The 25,642-nt window shown below is 37.5% G+C and overlaps 1 protein-coding gene across 3 annotated transcripts in view; it reads right to left on the minus strand.

Annotated features, from left to right (window-relative positions):
* The window catches only part of oxsr1b (oxidative stress responsive kinase 1b), a 43,247-nt gene that overhangs the window by 3,359 nt on the left and 14,246 nt on the right, over window positions 1-25,642 (minus strand). Inside the window, exons 3-15 of one of the 3 annotated variants that reach the window (XM_028004930.1) lie at window positions 23,641-23,749; window positions 17,071-17,212; window positions 8,296-8,351; window positions 7,972-8,081; window positions 5,841-5,903; window positions 5,573-5,632; window positions 4,490-4,591; window positions 4,268-4,401; window positions 3,948-3,996; window positions 3,333-3,398; window positions 3,132-3,254; window positions 400-435; window positions 66-245 (exon numbers count right to left, since the gene is read on the minus strand). In XM_028004930.1, coding sequence (XP_027860731.1) covers window positions 66-245; window positions 400-435; window positions 3,132-3,254; window positions 3,333-3,398; window positions 3,948-3,996; window positions 4,268-4,401; window positions 4,490-4,591; window positions 5,573-5,632; window positions 5,841-5,903; window positions 7,972-8,081; window positions 8,296-8,351; window positions 17,071-17,212; window positions 23,641-23,749 — 1,230 coding nt within the window. The remainder of the gene's footprint in view (window positions 1-65; window positions 246-399; window positions 436-3,131; window positions 3,255-3,332; window positions 3,399-3,947; window positions 3,997-4,267; window positions 4,402-4,489; window positions 4,592-5,572; window positions 5,633-5,840; window positions 5,904-7,971; window positions 8,082-8,295; window positions 8,352-17,070; window positions 17,213-23,640; window positions 23,750-25,642) is intronic. The other 2 variants (XM_028004931.1, XM_028004933.1) reach the window with 2 other exon arrangements.

Here is a 25,642-nt window from a genome sequence, read left to right on the forward strand (position 1 = left end):
AGTTCCACAAAAACAAATGAAGTTGCAAATAATAAAGTCACAATGGTAAGCTGGGGGAGACTGACCTGAGTGGGAACACCAGCAGAAGCAGGAACACTGAGTGAGGGGGATGCAACCTGGTTGGGGGGTTGAGTGTTGACTTGCGTAGGTTGCAGTAGATGTTGACCTGCAGCCTGAGGTAGTTCAGCCTGACCTGGAGGCATTGGCTGGAGGTGACTACTTAAAGGCTCAGGAGTCTGAAAAATCTGAAAGAGGTTCATTTGGTTGGTCCTCTCAAAAACATTTTTTCACAGACTCAAAACTAAGACTTAAACTCAGAACATATTGACTTTAGCAGATAAAACGTAAGGATTTCCTCCATTTTCCCATGAAAATTCAAATAAATCTTTTTAAACTTACCTCTGAATTCTGGGGACCTTCCTTCACTCTTGGTGACTGTTGATGACAGATGGAAGAAACGTCAGAAGAAATTTATGGAGATAGATTTTGAGAAGCAAACAGAGCGGCAACAATAACTAGTAAATACATTAAAACGGATCACTCGTTTACTTTCCTCAAGGACGTGTCCATTGGGCTTACATTTCCCTTTTCCAACTATAGTGAAGTCAAGTGAAGATTCATTGTTGGCTACAGAGATTTTATTGCCAAAAATTAAAGGGTTTGTTTATTTTATTGTTGAAATCCTTTCTAATAACATGACAACCTTATTTTATTTTCTACTTGAAAATCCAAACCTGTAAACGAGTGACGGCACATCTTGCACAATTAGATTTAGTAGAAGAAGCAGAGCAGAAGTATTAAATGGGATTAAAGAAGTGAAAAAGTGATAGATATACTGTAGGTTCAAATTGATTTTCTGGAAAAAAAAGTCCAGTTGAACCTATGAGGCACCTTGAGGCTCAGAAAATAAACATTTTTGCAAACTTCGATTGATGCCCAATGTAACCACATATTTTTCATAAACTGTAATCACTTACTCTAACGCTTTCCCATAAATAACTAGTAAATGTAACCCTCTGTCTTGAAAGGAAAACAGTTTTAGGTGATCACTCCCCTAAGCCACCAGGGGCAGAGGAGCGTCTTCAAATAATATTTCAATGGAGGCCTTAATCTCTTATTGCAAAATGCAATGCAATATAAAAAAAGTTAACCACCAAAGAGACAATCTTGATAAGTTGGCATTAACATAAAAAGTGGAAAGCATTAAGCTAAGCTAAAAGACATGTTTGACAGGTGACAGAATTTTAAGCAAAAGTAATAAGACATGACATTTATGATAAAAAGCACATAAAGTCCCCAAAACAAATAAAAAATACATATCTATGAATATGTCTGAAGTTAAAAACATAAAAAATAAACATTATGAAAATCTACATGTTTAGGTCTGAAATAGCTTTAAAGAATGTGATGTATTTATAATAATAAATATATATATATATTGAAAGTAAGCAATTTCATCACAATTTTGTTAGAGGAATTATTTTGGGCCTCAGGGTAGATAAATAAATATCATTAAAAGGTGCCTCAAAGGTCAATCAAACTGAAAGGAGTAGGGAGGAAAAAGCATTGTGGGCTAAATGAAGGCAAACTGATTCGACTTTTGGGAAAACTGTTACCTGTAAAAGGATGCAGATCTAACATTAAACTTAAAATAAATGGCAGGAATTCCAGTGTGCCAACATGTTACCACAAATGATGATTGATTGGGAATAAACTGGTCAGTGGTCAATGTATTGCTTAAAAATCATTGTAAAGATAAGTAATTTGCTGCTCTCAGTAAATTTAGGCAGTGTAAAAACAACAGTGATGGAAGAGAAAAAGAAGTAGAAATACAGATGGCTTCCAGGACAGGAATCTCTCACTGGCAAACTATTTAATCTATCCTACACTCTATTACAAGATTTGATTGTAAAGAGCTCAATGCCTGCTGGTATTTCTGGAAGAACCAAAAGAAATGTATTTGTTGAACAGAACTAAACTACATTTTCAGCATGACCAGCTGTAAATGCACTGTCCAATCTGATTGTTTAAGTAGTTTTTCCCCACAATCCATGGATGAACCAATGGCTAAGCATTTTCTTTTGCTTTTGTTTAAATTGCTAACTTTGAGGGACTAGGAAACATATAACAACCAAAAAATACACACACACGCCCACCCACACAGAAAGGTACCTTTTGTGTAAAAGCGTTTCATCAGTTGTTCAAGATTTTGACGATACATTAAAAATCTGCAACTTTTCAAAGGTTCTAGCTTGTAACAGAAACAGTAGGAATTTGCAGTGCCTCATAGAAGTATTAACACCCTTTGTACTTTTATATTTTGTCATGATAAAAGCACAAAATTCAATGCATTTTAATCAGATTTTATTTTATAAACCAGCACAAGGTAAAGGATATTTGTTCTTCCATTGTAGCTTTGGCTTTGTGCTGCTGCAGGGTGAACCTCTAGACTACCCGAGGCTGAGGTGGTCTAGTTTAAACTTATATCAAGTGTTAATGTGTGCCTGTGACTTATGCCAAGTTTAAACTACACAAAAGTGGATAATAATTAGGTGACTTTTGAAAGCGACTGGTTGCACATGATTTTAACAGTGAAAAGAGGGAGGAAGTTTTTGAAAAATGCACATTGGTTTTCTCCATCTTTGCAATTATGGGCTATTTGTACTGGTCTGTTAATTTAAAGCCCAATAAAATACTTTAAAAGGCTTTGTGTGGACAACAAAATGTTTGAGCAAATCAAGACACCTGCACAGCTATCTCACACTAATGGCGGTTGACTTTCTTTCCCGTCTTTCTTAGCTGTGAGGACCAACATGTGAGAGTCCTTCCTTGTTAGGGCAATGCCATCTGTATTTCTGTGACAAGTGAACAACCCTGGATGTAGGCAGCTCGAGTGGGTGGGCGAAGCGCACTTGTCGCCTCGGGGCACTAACAGGCTTCACCTGCTGCTCCTTTGCGTCAAAGACAACATACAGAGAGACTCACTGGAAAGACAATGGACGAACATGCTACTGCACAGACACGAGGATGACAACTTCATCAGAGTACAGCGATTAAGAGACATGGCGTGTGGAGTAATAAAAAGTGTTAATGTGTGCCTGTGACAGAGAAGGAGGTAGGGTTTTACTCACTCTTAAAGCTGCGACAGCTGCTTTGCCTTCCTCGCTTTCTTCATCGAGCTCTTCATCGCTCCATTCCCATTCGCCGTCCTCCGTTTTATGGAGCCGGCCACTGGAACCAGGCACTCGTCGTACCTGACACAAGAACACAACTAAGCTTGCCTTCTGATGATTTTATAAAGGGCAAGCAGCAAATCCATTGATTTACCTTACCCTTTTAGATCTCTCTGTTATTGTAGGAGCCCTTTCGATCAACTTCTCATGCAAGTATTCATGGGTCTGAAAGGAGAGAGAATTGCTATTTGCTTTAAAATAATGAATGACAAAGCATGACATCTACTGTTCACACAAGATTCTTCAGCTGAGAATTGCATCTAACAAAATCCCCCAGGTTGTATTTGGACTGGATTTTTTGTTATGCAAATGAACTTCTCACAGTTATTGAGACAAGAATCACATTTGTTTTCTTCTGTCCGAAATAATCCCAAAAGAAGAAATGCTCTCATTAAAACATGTATCTAGGGCATCCCTTGTCCACCCAGACAATACAGCCAAAACTAGAAATAAGTGAATGCACGGTGATGCAGCAAAACTAGTTAATGAATTTGTCGTTTCTAGCCCGGAATGTCTTTAAAAGACCTGAAATTTCAGTAAAAATACAGCTGACCTAAAATAACAAAGCAAGAGTTATGAAAATTAAAAAAAAGAAGAAACTATATGTGCCGTAAGAACCAACTTTCTTTATTTTATTTTAAAGATTTGAATATTCCCAACAAAATACAGGTTCACTGCTTGTTCTTGGAGTTAAAAAAAAAATTAAACACTTACTTTTGCTTTTTGAAAGAATTTATGCTTCAACAACTCTGATGACGTTGGCCTGAAAAACACAATGTGTAAGAATAAGACCTACAGACAGCTCTGTAAAATACTATGATACATTAAACCAGTAAATTCAAAAGTAATAAAATGACCACTATAAGCTTCTTTCCTTTTTATGTACAACCCAGAGTAAATCCACTATTGTTAACTAAGTACCACATTCTGCTTTATAAAAGAGCTAACTAGAACACCGCAAAAACAGATTGATGTGGACTGGAAGCTTCTCTAAAGAAGTATGTGTTATATACGACTTCCTCACGGCAACACACCGTTTCTCTGGCTCCTTCTGTAAACACTGGGAGATCATCTTCCTGAAAGATTTGCCATATTTCTTCACCATCTCCTTATCTGTCACACCAGTGTCCAGAGATGGTGGGTCATTCTGCAGTGTCAGCATCAAGACCTGAAAACACCAGAAATGTTTTTAATGACCAATATTCTTATCTTTATTTTTTTATATATACAACAGATCATCCCAGCAGTGTCCTTACCTTCATTGGTGGGTATTTATGATAAGGTGCAGCTCCAGTGGCAAGCTCTATAGCTGTAATCCCAAAACTCCAAATATCGGCTTTGAAATCATATCCCCTCACCTGAGAAAGCAAATAAAGCACTCAGTAAAACTAACTGAAAAATAATAACTGAAGCTTTTTGCTGTATTTATTTAGGTTCATGTGAACTAATATGAATTACTATTTGTTGTAAACCTTTTTTACAGTCCGCTGTGACTTTTTTTTCCTTATAATTTTTTTTGTCATTGTGTCAAACAATTCCAGCACTTTGAAAAATCTGTTCACCCCTTCACCTGTGGTGGTGCTGCACCAAGAACTCCTAAAGGAAACAACACAAAACCTCTGAAGAAGTAATGAGCACAACTTCCTTATTCACAAAATATAAACAAAAATGGCAAGGTGTCAGAGTTTAGGATTTCTCTTTGGTAAAAGACCCCAACCTATTTCTCCCACTGCCGTTAGACTCTTGCGTTTGTTTAGGTTGTATTTACCCGGGATGTGGGCCCTATAGCTCGCTTGAGACGCAGTCTCTGGTGTTTTTGGGATCCACATATGCATTCTAACTGCACGAGATTTCACTAAAACTGAGACTAGAGACTAATTTTTCTAGAAAAAGTAGATTTTTTTTTTGGTCTGCATCAGTTTGATTGCGTATTCACACTTCCCAGAATGAACCGGTTCCCCAGACAAACAATCAGGGTTCAATTACTGACTAAACATGGCTGGTATGAATGCACCCTTAAACTCAAAAGAGCAGTTTCACCAATGAGAAAGTAAAAAAAAAAAAAAAAAGGAAGCTTTATTGTTCTCCAACAACTCTTTAGATCAGTGCAAGTTTGACAACAAAAATGAATAAATGATACCTCTCACACAAGCTTAGTGACTCACTGAGAATTCAGTGTGCTGTCTCACTTTTCAGCATTCAATAATTTGCCAAACATGAACTGTGGCACAAAAGGCTGAAAATTTCTCAGGCAAAAGAGCCAAAATGTTTTTTTCTCCTGTCATTTGTAGCCACAAACTGCTGCCTTAAATATTCACTGCTATGTGTTGCTCTCTTACCTCCTGCTCTGCTCCTGTCTCTCCCTCATTTTGACTTCCTGCCTCAAGCCCTTGATGTCTCTGAATGACATTAATGTATTTTTAAAAACATTACATAGTGTAATGAACAGTACTAGCATGTGACTTACTGAAGCTAAAAATTATTTTTTTTTATCATACAGAATGAGAATTTTTAACAACTGATTTGCATTATACATGCTGCCTACTCTTCTTATAGCATAACTTAGCCCTTCAGGAAATGTTTTCACTCATTATTTTAAGACCTCACCTCAAGCCCTGTACCTTCCTCTCCTTTTCTTGTCTCCTTACTACTGCTGCTGTATTGCTGCTCCTAGACATACAAAATGGCTTCAGAGATGCATATCTAAGCTACAGCTCCTGAGTATAAAGGTGGTTGGGAAAATAAAAAATAAAAAATCAACTCAACAAGAGTCTTCACCTGTACTTCTTTCTGGGTCTATTATATTAAATATGAATTTCATACCTTGTCTCACACTCTGAAGCTCCACCTGGCTCTCCTATTTCTTCTGTGAACTAGTTATTCTCATGATAAATTAATATTTAAAAAGAAATAACAGGTTAATACATATTTAAATCAACTAATTTAAGAACTCACCTCTGTCTCTGCATTACAATTTTTCAATTGCATCACTACTCTGAGTTCTATCATTCTCCTGATTAGACGTTATTAGGTATTATATCTAATATAATAATCATACATCTTGATAAATAGTCATGTATGATCAGGTGTTGCCCTTGTGTTGTGTAGCCATTATTTGCACTGACATTACTCTATTCTCACAGGATTAAGATAAGTGAACCAAAATGATTTTGATTTCTATATAAGAAAGTAAACTAACAACTAGTCATTGTAAACAAGCCATAATTCTAGACAAACAGTTTTACCTCATTCAAAACATTCAGAGCCTTCACAAAAGGGCTCCGATATGATGCTGTATTGCACCTTGAAAATAAAAGCACAAGAGTTGAACATTTCAAAATCAAGTATTTTTCTCCACTGCGGTGAAGTTCTTGGATGGGACACATTCCCCACCCGATTCCTACGTCTATAGCTCCAGGTGCAAAACAATCTTAGATGGGAAGAGGTTCACAAGTCAGCAAAAAATGCATTAAAAAAAAAGGTGAAATGATTTCAGAGTGATGTTTCTCAATAAAATACTAGGGAAGACTTTAAAAATCCCATCATATGCAGTTCACAATACCATAACCAGATTTTTAAAAATCTGGGAAAAGACCAAAAACTGATATTTAATGGCAGTCTTTGATCGTTGGGTTCAGAGGCAGGACCACATTAAAAACTGGTTTAATTCTGCTGCAGAAGGTGCTGTGTAGGCTCAGGAACATCTCTACAAGACAGTAATGTTTGTGAACCTATTTTACTGAGTAGTCCATAAATTCAAAATAAAGTTCTGGCATGGAAGAAGAAGAAGATGCTTCCATTGCGTTCTCCGAGCCATAGCTCAATTTTAGATCAGGCAGAAAATGACAGATGTCACATCCTCTTTAAACCTGCCAGGAGCACAGAGTTCAAAACCCTGCATCTATGACAGCATGAGGTGCATTAGTACCTAAGGCAGAAATAGCCTAGTCCAGTTCTTGAGAGTCGCAATCCTTTAATTTTTAGATGTATCCTTCTCTCCAACTTACCTTGATAAAATGATTTATCAGGCCTCCAGAGAGTTGCATGACATGCTGATGATTCAAGTGTTTTAGAGCCGGGCTGCATACGAGAGTTGTAGTCTGGCACTTTTACGCATACATATTATATTCAGGAGCCTAGAAAGATTATGCTAAAAGCATACTGGGCTATGTAGCAGCAGAGTCTCCCTGCAGTCCACACTTCTCAACAATAATAATAAAAAAAGATTTGGAACAATGTGAAGAATTCATCAATTAAGATGCACGATAGTTGATGAGCCAGAATCCCAAATGTAACATTCCCTGCCAAAAACTTCAGAAATCAGTCTATTCTTTCCCAGAACTTTACCGACTATTGTTAAAAGGAAGAAAGGTTTTTAACAAAAAGTAAACATGGCCCTATCGGTTTTTTTTATAAGTGTTGCTTCAATTAAATTCAAAATTACCTTCATATTTAGATAATGCAATTATTAAAAATTTTGTTTACAATTTTCTTTTGCAAATAAAAAGGTTTGAGATTTCCTACATTTCACAATGTCAAAATAGCAAAAGTTATTCTTTAACTTTAAACTGCAGTCAATTCACACATATTAGCTTTTGCTGTGATAAATACTGCAAAAAGGAAAGACTGCATTCAGGTTATTTAATACTTACTAAATGGTTGCTTTGTCACAGATTGTTTTACTTCCTGAAGAACAGTTTTCTGTTTACTACCCGTTTTTATTCTAAACAGTACTGACCTGCTCCATAACCTCTGGGGCCATCCAGCACGGCGTTCCCACAAACGTCTTGCGCACTTTGTTTCGGGTCATGTCACCACCTGTAGCTAGAAAGGCACTGACGCCAAAGTCTGAAGTTCAGAGAGATAGGAGACAAAAATAATAATAATAATGAAGAATCCCAAGCAAGCAGGAAATAGTAGTATTGTCAAGACAGATATTTTTTCTATGACCATCAATATTTGTTAAAGATGCCAAAAGCATCTGGATGAAGATAAGGAGTCTCTTTATAACTGATGTGTTACAAGTGGAGGCAGATGAAAAAAGCTTTGTTGGAAAAAATACCTGCAATTTGCACAGAACCGTCATCTCCAAGGAGAATGTTTCCAGCTTTGAGATCTCTGCAAAAGTAAATAACACCTCATTTTAGCAAATGTCTTACAACACTGTAGCACAAGCTGACATTTGGTTGACATCAGAATTTCTTCGTCTTGAAACGGCACATAAGCTCTGAATCACATTTGCTGCAGCTCTCTTATTTCTTGCATAGTCTGTCGTTAAAATTTTCATCCCTGCTCTGCCTCCCCTGTTGGTGATAAGAAGATTCAGCAGGGACAGCTGTCTGACTGCCACACGCAGCGCATACTGTCATCTCGCCAGCCAGACAGTGTCGTCATAGCAACAGACTTTTAGAGATAGAGGCCGTCGGTCAAGTAAAAGGCGAGGATGTAATAGTTAGGACAGCAGAAGTGTCACTATCGCGCGTGTCTCTGCTATCCCTCATTTAGGACAAAAAGAGGAATGAATACTCCATAGAGCGCAGAGAACAAAATCGTCGCAGAGCATTTCAGAAACAACATCCAGCTGTTCTGGTTTATATAAGCATCTGTCCTGAACGGACTTAAAAGTACACCATTAGAAAAAACAATGACAGAAAAGAAATCTAAACCATAAAGCAATTTTATGTTGCCACCAGGTGGGGGCGCTGGAGCAAGAAAATTGATTCTTCTGCTGCTTCAGAAAAGAAAAGAAAAAAATTACAGGACACATTATATAAATAAATATTGAAAAAAATATATTTTTACAGAATCTAAATCATCTAGAAAAGTAGATGCCTCCATGTAAACAAATTACAAAGGAAGATTAAAGGTAATCTCCACATAAAAGCTACCAATGGGACATTATTTACTGAAGAGATATTCACAAAGAGCTCAGATCCCAGTTTAAAGGCTGCTGTATGCTTGAGTGAAGAGGCTACTTTCACTAAGAAGGGCTTCAATAAATTAGCACACAACCAACACGTGTGTAAGCGACAACAGCAGGGAGTGGCAAACACCACTGGGATGAAGGCAGCTAATGTTCCTAAAAGCAAAAAAATGGTAATTCCCATGTTAAGGAACAGGCAGACAGGGAATGCTACAATGCTTTATGTAGATAGTTGCCTTCAGGGATCTAGTTTATGTAAAAAAAAAAAAGAAAAAGAAATTAAAAACAGAAAAAAACTGATTCTTTCCTACGTGTGATGCAACGTTGATGAGCATTTATGTCTAGACAACTTTAATTACACAGCTGTCATGATGGTGGTGATGATTCAGAAGAAAGGGGATATGGATGAACGAAATGAGAAGACAAGATATTCAGTGCAAGTAGCTTGTAAAACCACAGATGGAGCTGTGCAATAGACATCTGAGCTCAAAATATTTGTAGTGTGTCAGTCACTTTGCAGCTGGGTGATACCAGGTTGCATTATCTTCCAGATTTTTGCACTTTCTGGATACGAGCACACTTGGCCCTCAGTAACAAGTAAAAATAGGTCATTTAGGACACTGCCTCAAACAATGACTCCAGAGGAAACATCCTGGTTTAAAGGCATGGTTTGCATGGTTTTGTTAAGTGAGTACTTAACTAAAATTAAAATAATGGAAAAAAATGAAATCTAAAAACTGACATTTAAAAACAATAACAACTTTCACAGATTAGAAACATAGAGAATGTTGTCTTTTTCCAAACAATGAAATCACCATACCTAAGCGCTACATGTTAAGGGAACACTCTTCTGTGTCGAATTTGTTAGTGAAGGAAGAAAAAAATAACAAACTCAAACGTATCTTTTTTTCAGTATCAGTAACGCATTATTTATAAGGAGATTATTTTACACAACATGTTGAGACATTTATGGGGCTCACTTAGGATGCGAGAGAGAGAGAACATGACTTTGCTTTCAAATTGTCTATTGTCAAAGCAGGAACAAATTAATGCATGGTTAGTACAAAGTATTTTTTTCTTAGAAAACAAATAAAAATCATGGCCTAAGAAATACATTCATCTTGGCAATTTTGGCCCTCAGAAAAAAAGGTTTGTACATCGTTGCATTAAGCAGTAAATTTTGTTTGCTGAAAGCAAATCTGCAATAAAAAAAAAGTCACAATTTCTCCATCTACTTTGGATGCTGAGCTTTTGTATGTAGTTTTAAAGTCAGTCATTCATTCATTAGCTGGAGGAAGCCTACAATTTACTTGATGGGTTGAGTTTATCTTGATCTGCATGTAATTCAAGATCCAAGTTCACACATTTGCATTTTAAAAGCTATATGTCAACAAAAACTGATGTAAAATGGATTAATTCCAATGCAGTGTCATTGAGTGACCCTGGTATGATATTGAGAATGTTGTTGAGGCTGTATAATTAGCATCATCTTTAGAGCAAATGTATGGTAATTGAACACATCATGTAGAGCAAGACATAAATTATCTGATGCTAAAACAGCCCTAGAGGTTAAGTGAAGAGTAACATGGTAGTGTATCAATGCAAATACAAATGATGGATTATGACAGACGAGAGAGGGAGAAAATACTTGGGTTCATTACTGTAGCTAATGTTGGAATAGCTTGAAAAAGTGCAAAACGTCATGATGTAGAGTGCCATGAAAAGTATTTGCCCCCTTATAGATTATATGTATTTAGGGAGGGATGAGCTGCTTGTGGTATTCCTGGCCAGAACAAGGTGAGACCAGCAAACAACAGTTGTCACACCTACAACACCACATATTGATCAGACACATTGTGTGAAGTTTTGAAGTTATGTCCTGTCCTGATTTATTGACTACAAAAAGTTTTCTAAGCTGGGTATGCTTTTTTTTTTTAAATTTTACTGACATCTTTATTTGACAAGTCTCCTTTCTGTAATGGTGAATTGCTTCTTCTTAGCTTGTTAAAATTCATTGAAAAGGAATGCTGCAGATACAAACCGTTACTTTAATGTGCATTCAAGCTTTATTACTCCATGCTACAGTAGGTGAAAAAACATAATTTATGAAGAGTGATCAATCCAATCTTGGTGCACTCATTTAAAATCCATGGCGCCCATGGTTCACTGCAGCAGATCATAATGCTCAGAGAAAGGCTGAAGAGTGCAGACTCTGTACAGTCATTAACATTCACAGAAGAGGAAAAGGAGGATGGAGGAGGTGCTGACACAATGCACCATGTAAGTTCAAAGAAAAGCTGGAGCAGATGGGTTTAAAAACAATCTTACAGCCCTGAGTTATTCCAACAGCAGTTGCTGGATGGCATTCATTTTAATGTGTTGATCCAAATTAAGCCTAAGTCCTTACATTTGGCCTGAATTGAGAAGGTGAAAACTGAACAGCACATGAGTGGTGCTCTCATAAAGGTATGACATAGTAAAATATTAGCCAGCTAGCGGCCAGGTGGGAACAGCCGTGGTATGAAACTGTCAGGGAGATTTATCATTCTCATCTGGCAGCCGTGCACCTTGCAGCACCAACAGGTCACCTCCTAAGACATTACATCCCAGTGCCTGGCTCACCGTGTTCCTAACAGGGCTGTAAAAGGGGCTTTATTGGATGTTTTGTGGGCCATATATGGGCATAAAATAACCTTTTCCATCCTCACCCCTGTTTAAGAATACCCCTATGGCCGTAAAATGATCTTTCCTCTGGAACTACATTTTGATAGATCTTTTCACACTGCTGGATTTCTTTCCTGTACTCTATTCAATGTAAACACAGATTCATCTAAAGCATCTCTTCTGACAGACAATGAATATCAGTAATTTGCTGTTCAAATATCTTTCAGGCACAGTACAGATATTCATACACTTTACACTTTTGGCACATTACAGCGACAGCAATTAAAACATAATTTTTGTGTGATAGCTCAATACAAAGTCTTGCATAACTGTGAAGGAAGAGGAAAATGATTAATGGTTTTCTGGATTTTTTTTTTTAATTCAGGGTGTGCCCATACAAACTTTGCACATCCAAGAGATTGAAATTCATGCCAGTTCCTCTTTCACAAATGTCTTAACTCACTAATAGCATTGCATGCAGAAAATTAATGTTTAAGTCTTGCTAAAGACTTTTAATTGAATTTAGGTCTGCACTTTGATTGAACCATTCTAATGCATGAGTGTGCTATTCCTGTGCACAGTCACCCTAAACATTCTGGCTATATGTTTAGGGTTGTTGAAACACATGCTTACTCTTTTACAGTTTATTACAAACCATAAAAACGGAAATAAACATTCAAACAGCTACTCTGATCAGATGAGAGGAAAAGTTAACTTGTTGACCTTCATTTCCCTGTCACTCTTCTATCAAGATTGAGTTTGAGGGTGCAGGACTAATAAGTTGTCATGTCAACCTGGCCTGTTGGTCTCTGTAGCTCCTGCAGAGTTACCTTGTGTCACTAAGCCGTATCTTTGAATAATCATCTTGTTACCCTGTATGTGAGTTTAGGTGGACAGCTAATTGTTGGTAGGTTTGCAATAGGGTCACACACCAGTTCCAGCTTCAGATGATGGATGGAACAGAATTCTATAGGATCTTCATAGCTTGGGATATTGTTTTATAACCCAACTCTGCTTTCAACTTCTCCACAACAGTCTCCCCAGAACCTGCCTGCTTTGTTCCATAATGTTTATGTTGGGTTTTTTCCTCTCTTATATTCTTTATCAAACCTCTAAAGCCTTCATAGAAACAATGAATTTATAAGTGAAATAAAACTGCAAACTTCCTGGTGACTCCTAAAAACAACTGTTCTATTTCACTAAAGATTATTAAAACATTTCAAGCTGCTTACAATGTATGCAACACTTCTTTTGTATTTTATGACAAAGCCTTGCATCATTCTTCTTCTGCTTCACAATTATGCGCTACCTTGTGTTGTTATTACATAAAAATTACCCAAACTACACTGGAGTTTGTGGATGTAACATGACAGAATGTTGAGGCATGGAAGCTGATTTTCTCCAATTTAACTGAAATAATCTGCTCTTGCTCTCATACATGTAACATATCGTCCACCTGCTGTCAACATTTCGCCCCCCCCAGTAATGACTTTCCAAGCTGCTGAGAATGAGGAGGTGAAACCCTTCACCGCCTTGTGGTAAATACCTCCAGCTGAGGCGGTCAGGCTCTAATTGCTTTCCGGCTGACCAGTGCCGGATGGAGCAAGTCATGTGACATTGTCTCCCGTCTCCTTGTTGCCGTGGAACCTCAGTTCCTGAGCTCTTCCTCATCCCTATGCCCAGGCACCATCGCCATATGAAATTAAACACTCAGGAACATATTTAACTAACACAGGCCCCCTCCTTGGCTAGAATGTAAATTATTTTCAGTTCTGTGGGACAACCTCTACTTTTCTTTCTCATGAATCAGAGCTACATGTAAGAGCCTGTGGATAAAGTGCTCTGGTGAAGACATGATCTTTTGACATTTCCCTAATTTATTATTTTAAAAAAAGGGGAGCAATACTGTTTTCATTTGGCCTTTTTTATTTGTTTCATTTGGTTCCCAATGTAAGCTTATTGCCACAGATTTGGTAAGCCATTCACCCAGAGGCAGAAGCACCCTGCAGAGAATCTTCTCTTCAGTTTTCCTTCTAATTTAAATTCTGCAGACACCGATATTCCTTACATCGTCATAAAGGAAAGCGGGCATTTCTAACCTCCTAATTAGTGCATTTCATATTGTTACTTTGAATTGCTTGAAAAAATATTTCAGAAACAATAGGTATGTGGACAAGAAACGTTTCTGAAGTAGTTTGAATAAATCATTAAAGGGAATCATTCAAGTTAGGCAAATTGCCTACTATTCCTGGAAATTAAGAATGATTAATAGCAATTAGTTTTAAATCAAGGGCACTTTATAATGTCCCTCTGACAGAACTTCATAAAGCATCAGTTTTAGAGACGCAGAGTCTCTAAAACTAACCCTAACCCTAACCCTATGAGAGTGACTCATAATTCACCACTCTCTCAGCCACCTGTTTCTTCCGAAGCCAACAGAGTCACTTTGCTTAATTCTAATAATTATGCAGCAAATGTTCAGCTTGAAATTGCTTGGTCTGTTCTTGTATTTCACAGACAATCAATGAAACCAGCACAGATACAACATTTAAAAGAAAATATATGAGTCACAACTTCCAAACTTTGCATCATTAATAAAATTATTTCAACACCTCTTCAATCCTCACCCTGTCAGACACTGACTGTAGATTTACTTCTTAATCAAAGTGATATAAAAACTAACTTTGTTTGTTCTGGCAGATATAACTTACTGCTTTCAGTTGTTCCTAATAGCAATGAGACACTTTGCAGAGCTGTTTCATTCAAAATTAAATAAAATAAATAAATAAATAAATAAATACTGTTAACAACATAAAATAAACAGAATTTGGAATTTATTGTTTGTCACTGAACAGATGTACAATGAGATTAAGGTCAGCTCCAATAGTGCAGACAATGTAAACATAAATAGGGTGTACCATTATTCATAATATTAAATCAGTAACATTTTCATACATATACAACCACTATATAATTAGCACATATGAGTGCTAAGGGTGTTAATTGCTTTTGGGAAGAAGCTGTTTTTGAGTCTGCTTTTGTTTTTGTTTTGATACACCTGTAGTGCCTCCCTGAGGCAGCAGGTCAAACTGGCAAATAAGAAATTTATGTTTCCATGAAATGAAAACAAAATAAATATTGGAGAAAAAAAAATTAAGAGGAAGCTTTTTTTGTCATTCATAGCTTACGTTTATTTATTTCACAATTTATGCATCTATTTCATATTTTTTTTTATTTTGTTAAATTTTGTTAAATAACTTTAACTCTTGAAAAATGTGATACTTTATTTCATGTTCATGTATTCAAATGATTTCTAAATGAAATAAATCTTGCAGAAAATAAAACTTTAATTGACTAAATAAGCTTCCCATTAAAAAACATTTTTTATATTGATTTTTGCTTTATTTCATGGGGAAAATGTAGGCACTGAGCCTACTTTATTTAACAAAGTATAAATGCATTTTTTTCAGTCAACTAATTAATTTTGAATTAACTGTTGGATAAATTGTATTTTTAGTAGTTATCAAATATTCGTTGTATCATGTAGCCTTGTAGCTACATTTAGATAATGTTAAATTATATGCTTTTACTCTTTTCCTTCTATTTTAAGTGATGTTTCTGTGTGTTAAATAAGTTTGATCACATTTTTACCAAAATAATACAGCGGCTGATGGGAGCTTGACGAAGGCCATTACAGGGCTTCGTACTCTTAATGGCAAAATGAAGGAACACTCTGGAGTGGATACTTCCATGTGGGATGCATGGATGGATGCCTTTGGGAAGTATAGAAACCTTGTGTCCTCTGTCTTAGTATCAATTGCAGTTTTTGCTGCAATTTTGACCTTGTGTGGATGTTGTTTTGTTCCGTGCCTGCGTTCTTTGTTTAACCGTCTCATTACCACAGCGATTTCACCCATGGAGGACCAGATGGCACAGATGTATCCTTTATTAGAGAAAAAAACCTAATGTTGACAAAGAATACTCTGATGAGGATTCTTCTGACAGGTATCCAGATCCTGGCTTTTGGACTGGATGTGACCTCTGAGTGTATACATGTTTGCTTTCCAAAACATGAACTCCCAGTTGAAAATCATTTGAAGTGACTGTTTTTAGAGGGATAAGGGGCATGGAACAAATATTCGATAAACAGGAGGGAACTTATAGTCCTGCAAAGAACTCTGCTTTGTTCTTCGTTGCTTTGAAGCTATACAACGTGTCCCATTCGACGCCGTGCCTAGAGCAAGAAGGATTTAGATTGTAGATAACATGTGTTTAGTTAGTGATTATCATTTAGCGCTGCAACTATGTGAATTGTTTTCCCCTCCACCATTTTAGAGTTGCAGCGCCCCGTGTGGCAGGGTTCCTAAAATCAATAAAACAGAGGAGCGGGAGATGTGTTTTTCAGAGCGGTTGGAGATTTGTAACTGAAAGCATATCTCTGTCTGTTCTCCTCGCGAGAAACAAAGAATCTAACTCTCTTGTCTTTCCTATGTTTGTTTAAATTGTTTTAATAGGTATTTAGACCTGACATTAACCCTATCCATAATTGCCTCAAACCTCACAAAAACATATTACTGTAAACATCTTTAATAAGTGTTTTTAATTGCTTTAAAAAAATGGCATTTTAATTAAATTATTTATATTAACAGGATGAGTAAATGTTGTCTTTCTGACGGCACTGCAAAACCGTCATAAAGTCTCAAGAGTATACATTTAACTGTTGTGTTAAATGCATACATTTAATATACATGTATATTAAATGTATAACATAAAGTCGCAGTGTCATCGACTTTTATGGCGACGACACTGCAGCTCAGCCGACCTGCTTAGAAAATATCTGGTTTCAACTGATCAACATTTTGTGTGCTTTGTAATAATGAGATGCAGCAAAATGCAAAGACAGATACAGAATCAGCAGATAGTCCATAAACAGCATTCCTATGCCTTCTTCATGTTTGATTTCAATACTAATCTACACAGAAATTACAGCCTGCGGTCCTATGTGTAAACAGATAAATGCACCTCAAAAATAAAATAAGCGACAGGTTCATGGACAGATGATGATGGATGACAGCAATACTTCTTCAATAGGATGAAAGAATAGATGGATGAATAGCAAAGTATTGTTTAGTTGAACAAATTACTTTCCTTGAAAGCCCCTCAAGTGAAGTCCAATAGAACGCAGAGAAATAAATGCCAAAAGGCCGCTGTGTCACGTTTATCGTGGCACCAGTGCCGGAGTGGGCCTACCTGTGGATCTGGCCGTTCTTGTGTAAGTACTCCAATCCCTCCAGCACATCTTTCAACACTGTAGCTATGCTGGCCTCGTCCAGGACACCGTTCTTGTGCTCGCCACGTGAGATGATGTGCTTGATCACGTCCAGCACTGAGCCTGGTTAACAGACAAGACAAAAACATAAAAAGACTTGCACAGAAACTGCACAGATGTGACTGTGGGGGGCGGGGGGGAACTGACAACACCCCAGTGTGGAAAGAATCATGTTAGATTTATTATTTTGGATCTTTAGTTAAGTTTAGTTAAGATGTACAATTATTTAAAATAAATGTAAATTACATTTTAGAACAACAAGATTTTTTATCCCATCATTCCAAAAAATGAATTGGATTCTGTTAACTGTAAACAGAATCATGCCATTTTCTTTGGTTGTAAGAAATAAACAAAAAGAGCACAACTATTTGATATTTTAGAACCATGCATTTTATTAAGTGCTAGGTTCAAGATCAACTAAACCCGCTCTGAAAGCTAAAACCTGCCCCTGGCAAATTTTGAAAAATTCTACCAAAGTGGGCAGAGCCAAGAGACATGGCCAAGTGTGGGAAGCGCTGTTGTCTACTTATCCTCTTAATTTTTCACACTCCTCTAGCAATTTTATTTTTTTCAAAAGAACAACAATTGATAAACCTAACGAGTCTCTTTCTGTGTTTTTGGAGACTTTTGTGGCGACGACACTGCTGCTCAACCGACCTGCTTAGAAAATATCTGGTTTCAACTGATCAACATTTTGCAAATTTAAGTGTCACATTGCGCTATATGCAAAAACTGCCCCGTTTGAATATCAAGCACGTGCAAGGACTTTATACAGAAATCGAGCACTTTCCAAACCTTGAAAACACATGATTCAAATTAAAAGTATTTGAGGATTTCAAACACCGGTGTGAACCGTGTAATAGACACTTTCAAGTTTCCTGAAAATAATATTTAAAATCCATCTACAAGACTCAGATTAAAAGTAATGAATGAATTCATGAATGAAAGAATTAAATTCTGGGTTAAGATTTGTGTTTACAAATTGAACTGATGTCTTTGTCTTCATTGAATGCAGAGTCGGAGGCGGGGGGTGCTCTGCTGACTAAACCTGTCGTCATGTCTCCCCCGCCCTGGCTCCAGCTTCACAAAGGAAAACTCCCACTGAAAAGTCAGTTTGCCATTTCCTTTGTGCACCTTTCCGAGCAAACAAACGGGAAGCCTCTGATGAGAGGTCCACTATTTGCAGAAAACTGTGCAACACTGGTGAACAGAGACAAAGCAGAGAAATTGAAATGAATGTGAACTGCCTGACAAGCTTTATTGTGCTGCATTGAGACAACAGCATAAACAGAGCCACAAACTAAACAAGAGAAACTAGAGGGGAGTTTAATGAATTCTTCATGATTTGGCATTCATTGAGCCAGAGACAAGGAGAGGCTGAGGAAATGCTGCAGTAGCCTGCAGACATATTCACACCTCATGAACTTGTGTTACTATAATCTTCTGTCTATTTTGGTAAAAAAAAAATTTAATCAGAGAAACCAAAGTGATGAATGTAGAAGGAAAAGTATAGATGTTTAACAATGTTTGAAAAATCTCACACTTTCAGGCATGGCTGATATCTCCTGACCGCAAGTAAGAGTTGAAATGTAGATAGACAGGTAAATGTAAAGCTTTGCTTTGTGGCATCTCTGTCTTAATCACAACAGATCTGAGTAGCACCAGCATTACTGCACATAAAACTCCAATCTGTTGGTCCATCTCCAACTCAATCCAACAATCACTCCTGAACATGGTGCCAAGGTATTTAAACTACTCCGAGAATGGTGTCTAGTCATGTACTCCACATATTTCTTCCGTTGTGGAAGAAAACGTAGGGGCAAAGCAACAGCAGCAGTGGAAAATGAGACAAGATGAGACAAGAAATGTAAACTTCACATTTTGGCCTTTTTGTATAATTCTAAGTGTGGCAAGAAAAACAAATAAATCAACATTATTGTTATTATTTTTTGCAAAAAACATTTGAAGATCTTTTGCACTTTGACAATTCCTCTGGACATGATTTTAATTGCATCAAGTGTGCTTTTTCAAGAAGGTACTTGAATGTTACTTGCATTTTAAATATTAATTATTAATTACAATCATGTCTTTATTCAGGATAGTTAAGGGCAGCAATTTCAACTGTTTTGTAAGACGAAGTAATGGCAAATATGAAGCTTAAGAATGTACAAATTTGACTGCAACCTTTCAAAAGAGTGTCACAAAATTGGGGTAGTATTTTAGCCGACAACAATCACAAAAAAACACTGCAACATCCTGGAGGGAGTGAATGAAGGCTTTTCACTCTGATGGGACATAATGTGAAAAAAAGTTATACTTTTACAAGGCACTGTAAACAAGGAGCCATTCTGCAGGCGAAACACTTTTTCTACCGTCTGTAAACAGCGAATTCCCCTTTACAGTGGTAGAAGCATGCGCAGCATGACGCAGGCTTTGGAGTCTCACTAAATGCCAGCCTTGTCAGCCCGCTTCAAATTAAACTCATCTGATCGAACTCCTCATGCCTCATTAGGTTGTTTCAGCGAGCTGACACGTACTGACAGGTTAACAGTGGAAAGGTTCATTCAGCATGGGAAAGGCAAGACACCCGCAAGCCTAATTTGAAAGCTGCCTTTCGAAAACCTTGAGGAAGAGTTTATATAAATCACAGCAAGCAAATTAAGTCCTGACAGGGCAGAGCAGCAAAGAGCATGCAAATACTCTGGAAAATGTCAAATCATAGTTTCAGTTACATGGCGGATTAGGCAAATATTTTGGTTTCTTTGAATTTTAAACAAACTCCAACTGGGCAGAACTTCAAGCTTCATTCGGAAACATCGCCTCCTAGCTGTTCCTTTAAACAGAGTGGCAGCTGTGAAACAAAGGGAGAATGGGGGGCTGAGGAGAGGATGAGGAAGTAGATGAAGGACATGAAACCTGGTGCCAACTGTGCTAAAGGCCTTTGTGGAATGCCAAGTGAAGCTGTAGGAGGAAAGTGAGGGTGGGGCATTGGAGGAACTGCAGCAAGGCGTGGAGGGTGTAAAAATATCATTGTGGGCTCAGACTGAAGGAAGCCTCTGGTGAAGTTGCATCATTTTCTGAGGGGGTGAGACCAATGTAATGCAGTAGAATGCAAAGATTAGTTTCATTAGCTTAGCATCTATATTCAGTCTGAAAACCAGGAGATGAATGGCAACAACCAATAAAAGAAAAAGGCTAATTCTATTTGCCATCCTCTAAAAGTGGAAAATTAACTTTTGAGATCACTTCAGGAGGAATGTATTGAGAAGACAGCAAGATCACATTCAGTTTCTGTGGTTATAAAACAGCTTACAGCATTGAGTTTCTGCTTTCTGATGTGCACCACTAAAAGCCACTCTTTGCAGTGAGGACAAAGCCTAAGCGTGTTCAATACTTTATCAAAACTGAGTTTGACTTTTTATAGTTCCTCTTTTAAAAGAGCCATTAAAAAGTGCAACAGTTTAGTTCTAAAAATCAGCATATCGAGTTGAAGATCTAGAAATGAAAATGGAGCAAAAGCAGTGTTAAACTGTGGCACACTTCCAGGAGGAATATATTTGTCTTATTATTTATGTCTATGCAATTTAGAATATTAGCATTAAATCTATTATTTGCAAAAATATCACTAAAATGTGCAGTGCGCACCATAGACAGTGTGCCTATTTTGAGTATTGATTGCATAACCCTAAGAGAACAGATACAAGAACAAAATTGTTTGGACGATTCAAGGTCTTTTCAGCTCTTCCAGTTTTGTGAACCTTTGACCTGCCAATTATAATTTTACACAAAAGAAGAACACTAAAATATTTGTTCCTAAGCTTCATGTCCCAAGTGTTTATTAGTTATTTACAGTAGGATCAAAGGCAGCATCATTGCGGTCGAAAAAGCAGCCACTGTCTAAACAGTTTTTAGCACCCTTTATTTGCCATTGGCACAATGCCAGCATTGCAAAAACAGCAGTGTGCTGACAAGAGAATGTTGATGATTCTTGACATTTTCAAATTCATCTGTGTTACATGACAGACATCTAAAGCTCAAAAGGTCAGAAAAACACCCACACACTGTTTTCCGTCTTCCTGTTATCTATGGAAAGTCTTGCTCTCTCCCACCATTTCACAGCCTGAATAAACCACAGATATGTCTTAACATTATTCTGATTACCAGCACATTCTCACTGTATAAACAACCAGAGCTTTACAGTTACTCTTACAGCACTGAGTGACATGTTGGCATGAAAGCCACCAGTCAAAATTTTTTAAATAGCTGAAGATCATATGTTTTCATTGAAATCCTTCCAAACAGGCATCCTGTGAGTGATATCTGAAAAAGAAGGTAGTAGGTCAAGAGCAACTGCCTGTGATCTCCAGGAAATACATGCATTTGCCTACAATGACTCATAATCAGTCTCTTTGGGTGATTCAGTGACTACATCTCAGATGTGAACTCACACAGTAGAGGGCTATGGAGCCTTCTGATGAAACTATTGTTTACGTGTCACATTCACAACAGGAATTTCCTGAAAAGCCTTTGTGCGCCTATTTCAAAATTCAGCTCTGCAGGTTTTGACTTGAATGAGTTGTTCAGAGAGCAGGTCAGTCCAGGTAGTGCTGACTGATTTGAGTGAATAGTATGTTAGTTTCAGCCCACAGATTTACTCAGTCTGTTCAGGATCAACATTTCCTACAATGCCAGTTCAAAAGATTAGCAAGTAAAGTAAAAAAACATAAAAAAATTCTCTCCAGCAGAGATGACTGAAATTTGAGCAAAATTTGGCACCACATGCCGACAGGAAAAAGTAAAAAAGAAAAGAAAATATAACTGGGGAAAAAAAAAAAAAACAGACTACATTTTTTATTTTTTGATGAAGAAGAAGAGTGAAGTAGGCAGCATTTGCTCTAAGAAACTGCAAGTCTTGAGGCAATATGATGTATTTTGATGAGTCTCAACTTGTACTCATCTGTCCAAAAATCAAAGCTATTGCTGAACTAATCTAAATGCGGTTCAACTCTTTTTTTTTTTTTTTTTTTTTAAATCGTGAATCAGACCTGAAGGAATGCTCCTTTCTGCCATTGTCAATATTAAAAAAAGTCTGGGCAATGTCTGGCTAACCGTTGAGCTGTTTTTCAAAAAAAAAAAAGAAAAAGCAAAAGACAGAAGCCGGGATGGGGTTGGAGAGTGGACAATCAGGCAGGGGCTGTTCTCCCTCTAGTCTGGTATGCTCTACCCTGTGGAGTGATGCTCTAGAAACTCAACCTCAATGTGGTCCGTTTCCATGGCAGATGTCGCCACGGCTATCATTTAATTACTCCACTCAACAAAGCTCAACATCAAGAGCTTCGGTTTAACGGGGATAAGAGGGAACGAGGCCATCTTAGGTTGCGTCTGCTCCTGCTGTGAGGCTGGCTATCGGCTCAAGCGTCGCTTGGTGGGCACGGCGCCCTGAGCCCAGCTGCGGAGCGGCTGCCAAGGGGCTTGTATGCAAGTAAGCCTGGTGCGCCACCTGGGCATGAGCCGTTAGAGCGGGACAAAGCTAACGCAGGGAGGGGCTGAGAATGTCAGCAACAGTTTTCATACTTCAGCGGTACAACCACACATGTTTTGTTTGGAGTTTGTGTGGCAGATCAAACCAAAGAAGTGCATAAGCATGAGGAAATGAACATTCATCTTTTTTCAAATGAAATTTGGCATTCATTTTGTATTCACGTTCAGACTTTTAGTAATTACAAAGTCTTAAAGGATGTCTCAATTTAGTCCTGCTTCATTATAAGCTACTTTGTCTTGATCTATCACATAAAACACAGATAATTTACACTTAAGTTTGTGTTTGTAACATGAGAAAATGTGTAAAAAATAAAAGGGGCACAGCATGAATACTCATGCAAGAGACCGTTATCAATGAAAATCAGAAAAAATTTGCATTTCTGACAAACACAAGTTTGGGGGAAAAAAATGCTTCATAACTAATGGAAAATCCCAACTAGAGTCATATCACTCATATGTTTTAAATTTAATAAATAAAAACAGAACTAAATGATGCAAATAGATGGAACCGTCTGATTTTGATGATCTCTTCCTTACAGGGGCCTCCTCTTCATGCTCCTTTTACTTGGTAATTGCAGCACTGCCACATGGTTGCCATGTGGGCTGTTATTACCTCTGCACTGTCATTAGCTCTGAAACAAGTTAAAGACCACAGAGAGCTGCAGCTCATAGGGAACACAATGAAAACGTGTGTCGTCACATTTCCTGTAATAACAGTTAAATCACAGGCAGCAAGTCAACCCGTTCCTCTGGCTGGCACCCTATCGTCACGAGAACGACATCTAAAAGAATCATCACATTAAAACCAGCAAGACAAAGTGAACCATCCTCATCCTCTTTTTTTTGTTATATTTAGATTATTTAAATATTTTTTATAATGCAGGCACCCTATTTGGAGTAGCAAGGACTTTTATTTGGCAGATATGAGATGAAAAATGATGTTCACTTACCCCCACTGAGCAGCTTCATAACCAGCCACAGTTCATCCTTCACAACAAAGGATGTGTAGTAAGACACAATGTTGGGGTGGTGGCACTGGCTCATGGCCTGAATCTCTTTCTGTTAGAGGAAACACAAAGAAATTATCGTCAAAAATACCCCATAAATAATCTGAAATGTCTGGGCATAAAATAGTCATCATTCAGTTATTTACATTTTGAAATCGGAGACCATCCTTAAACCGAACATTTCTCACAGTGTACAGAAGTAATGTAATCTGCCATGTAATCAGGGCATTATGCTAAAATACTTCTGAAAATAAAATACTGGGGAAGCAACAGAGCAGATGCGGAAACTTTTATTTCTGCACTGTAAAACTACTGCAAGAGAGAAATAAACCAAATCCTAAAAGCTTCTGCTTTTCTTTAATGTGATGTTTGGGATTGATGTGACATCAGTAAGCAAAGGAAACCTGCTATGTCACTGCAATGCACAGCTATGCAGAGGCATAAAAAACACTGCCAGCACTTAGCTCTTTAAACAGATTTAAAGCTTTGTTATCGCGTGCAGTGGTATGTGGGTTGTGTGTGTCTGTGTGTGTGTCTGCCTGGAAAGCAGCAGAGCTGAGGTAATGCTGGCATAGCGGACTAATTCATCACTTTACCACCAAACCAAAAGTTGTTCACAGAGAGACGAGCTTCCTTCGAGACAGAAAATACAGCTGACCTTTGGCAGTAGGATCACTGACTCGAAGAAGTTTTGTATTTTTATGTGTGTGCTGGAATACTTAGACATGATGGATCTCATGGCTAAAGAAAAAAACACAGGTGGTGAAATCAGATGGTGTAAATACCCTGTTTATTGTAAGGCCACAATAACGACAGACAGAGCTGGTGTAACTGAGCTAGGTATGCAGACCACTTGCACTAAAACAAAGATTTTACTATCCTTGAGCTAATTTTAGACTAATCTGGTGGCATGCTTAGCATCAATGTTCATTTGAAAGACCCATTAGTCTCCAGCCTTTAACTTCTGGGTGATATTTTGAGATGTTGCTTTGATTTTTTTACAGTAATTGTTACTCAAGTTGCCTATCTATTTTCTAAAGTGTACCAGATCTTCCATCAGTAAAAACACACAACGTGATGCTACTACTCCTGTGTTTCACTTTCTATTCTCTAAATAAAAATCAAGTTCAAAACCTTATTAGATGAAAGAAACAATGCTACAGTGCAGTACCACCAGCCATGTACATAATATAACATTAACTTTATTAATGAGTAAATATGTTTTGGTTTTATATTATTTATTACTGATAGATCCATGCAACTCTGGAAGTTACCACATTTTTCCCAATTTCAGAATATTTATTTTTTTGTAAAATAATTAATTTAACATAACAGGTGCACTGAAGGCCAGAGAGGCATTTTAACTCTCAAGCTAAGCATTCTTGTTAAAGACATCAGTCAATAGATGTCTTTGAAACCCCCCCCCCCCCCCTCCCAAAAAAAACTGCATGTAATCAAAGTCAGATACTCCATCAGCATAAATGCTTAGCTCACACATTGTGCATTAGCTGCAGAGCGGTTCTGCTGCAGAGTCATCACTATTGAAGCTGTGGCTCTCAGTCTGGCACTTCAATAAGGAATCTCTTCAGCAGAATAACTTCATGATTCCGAGTACATTTAGCACAAAAAAGTGCTACAAGTTAGAGCAAGACAAAACAAGGTTGAGTACAAACTGAACATTTCTCTCTTAAATCTTCATGGCCTCTCGGTCTACACCGCACACAGCTGTAAGGTGACAGCTGTGCGAGGAGATGAACCCGGAAAAATAAAATATGGAATAACAAGGAGCTTATTCGGCAAAGTTTCCTATCTTTTTGCACATACACTGAGAATGGGATTTTGAAAGTTTTACTTTATCTTTCAAAATAAAACTTAATTTATTTTGAAACAATAATGGAAATACTACTTTTAATCAAAATATCCTACATTATAATCTGATGTTTTG

This window comes from Xiphophorus couchianus, chromosome 21, assembly GCF_001444195.1.
Source record: "Xiphophorus couchianus chromosome 21, X_couchianus-1.0, whole genome shotgun sequence".
Classification (NCBI taxonomy): domain Eukaryota; kingdom Metazoa; phylum Chordata; class Actinopteri; order Cyprinodontiformes; family Poeciliidae; genus Xiphophorus; species Xiphophorus couchianus.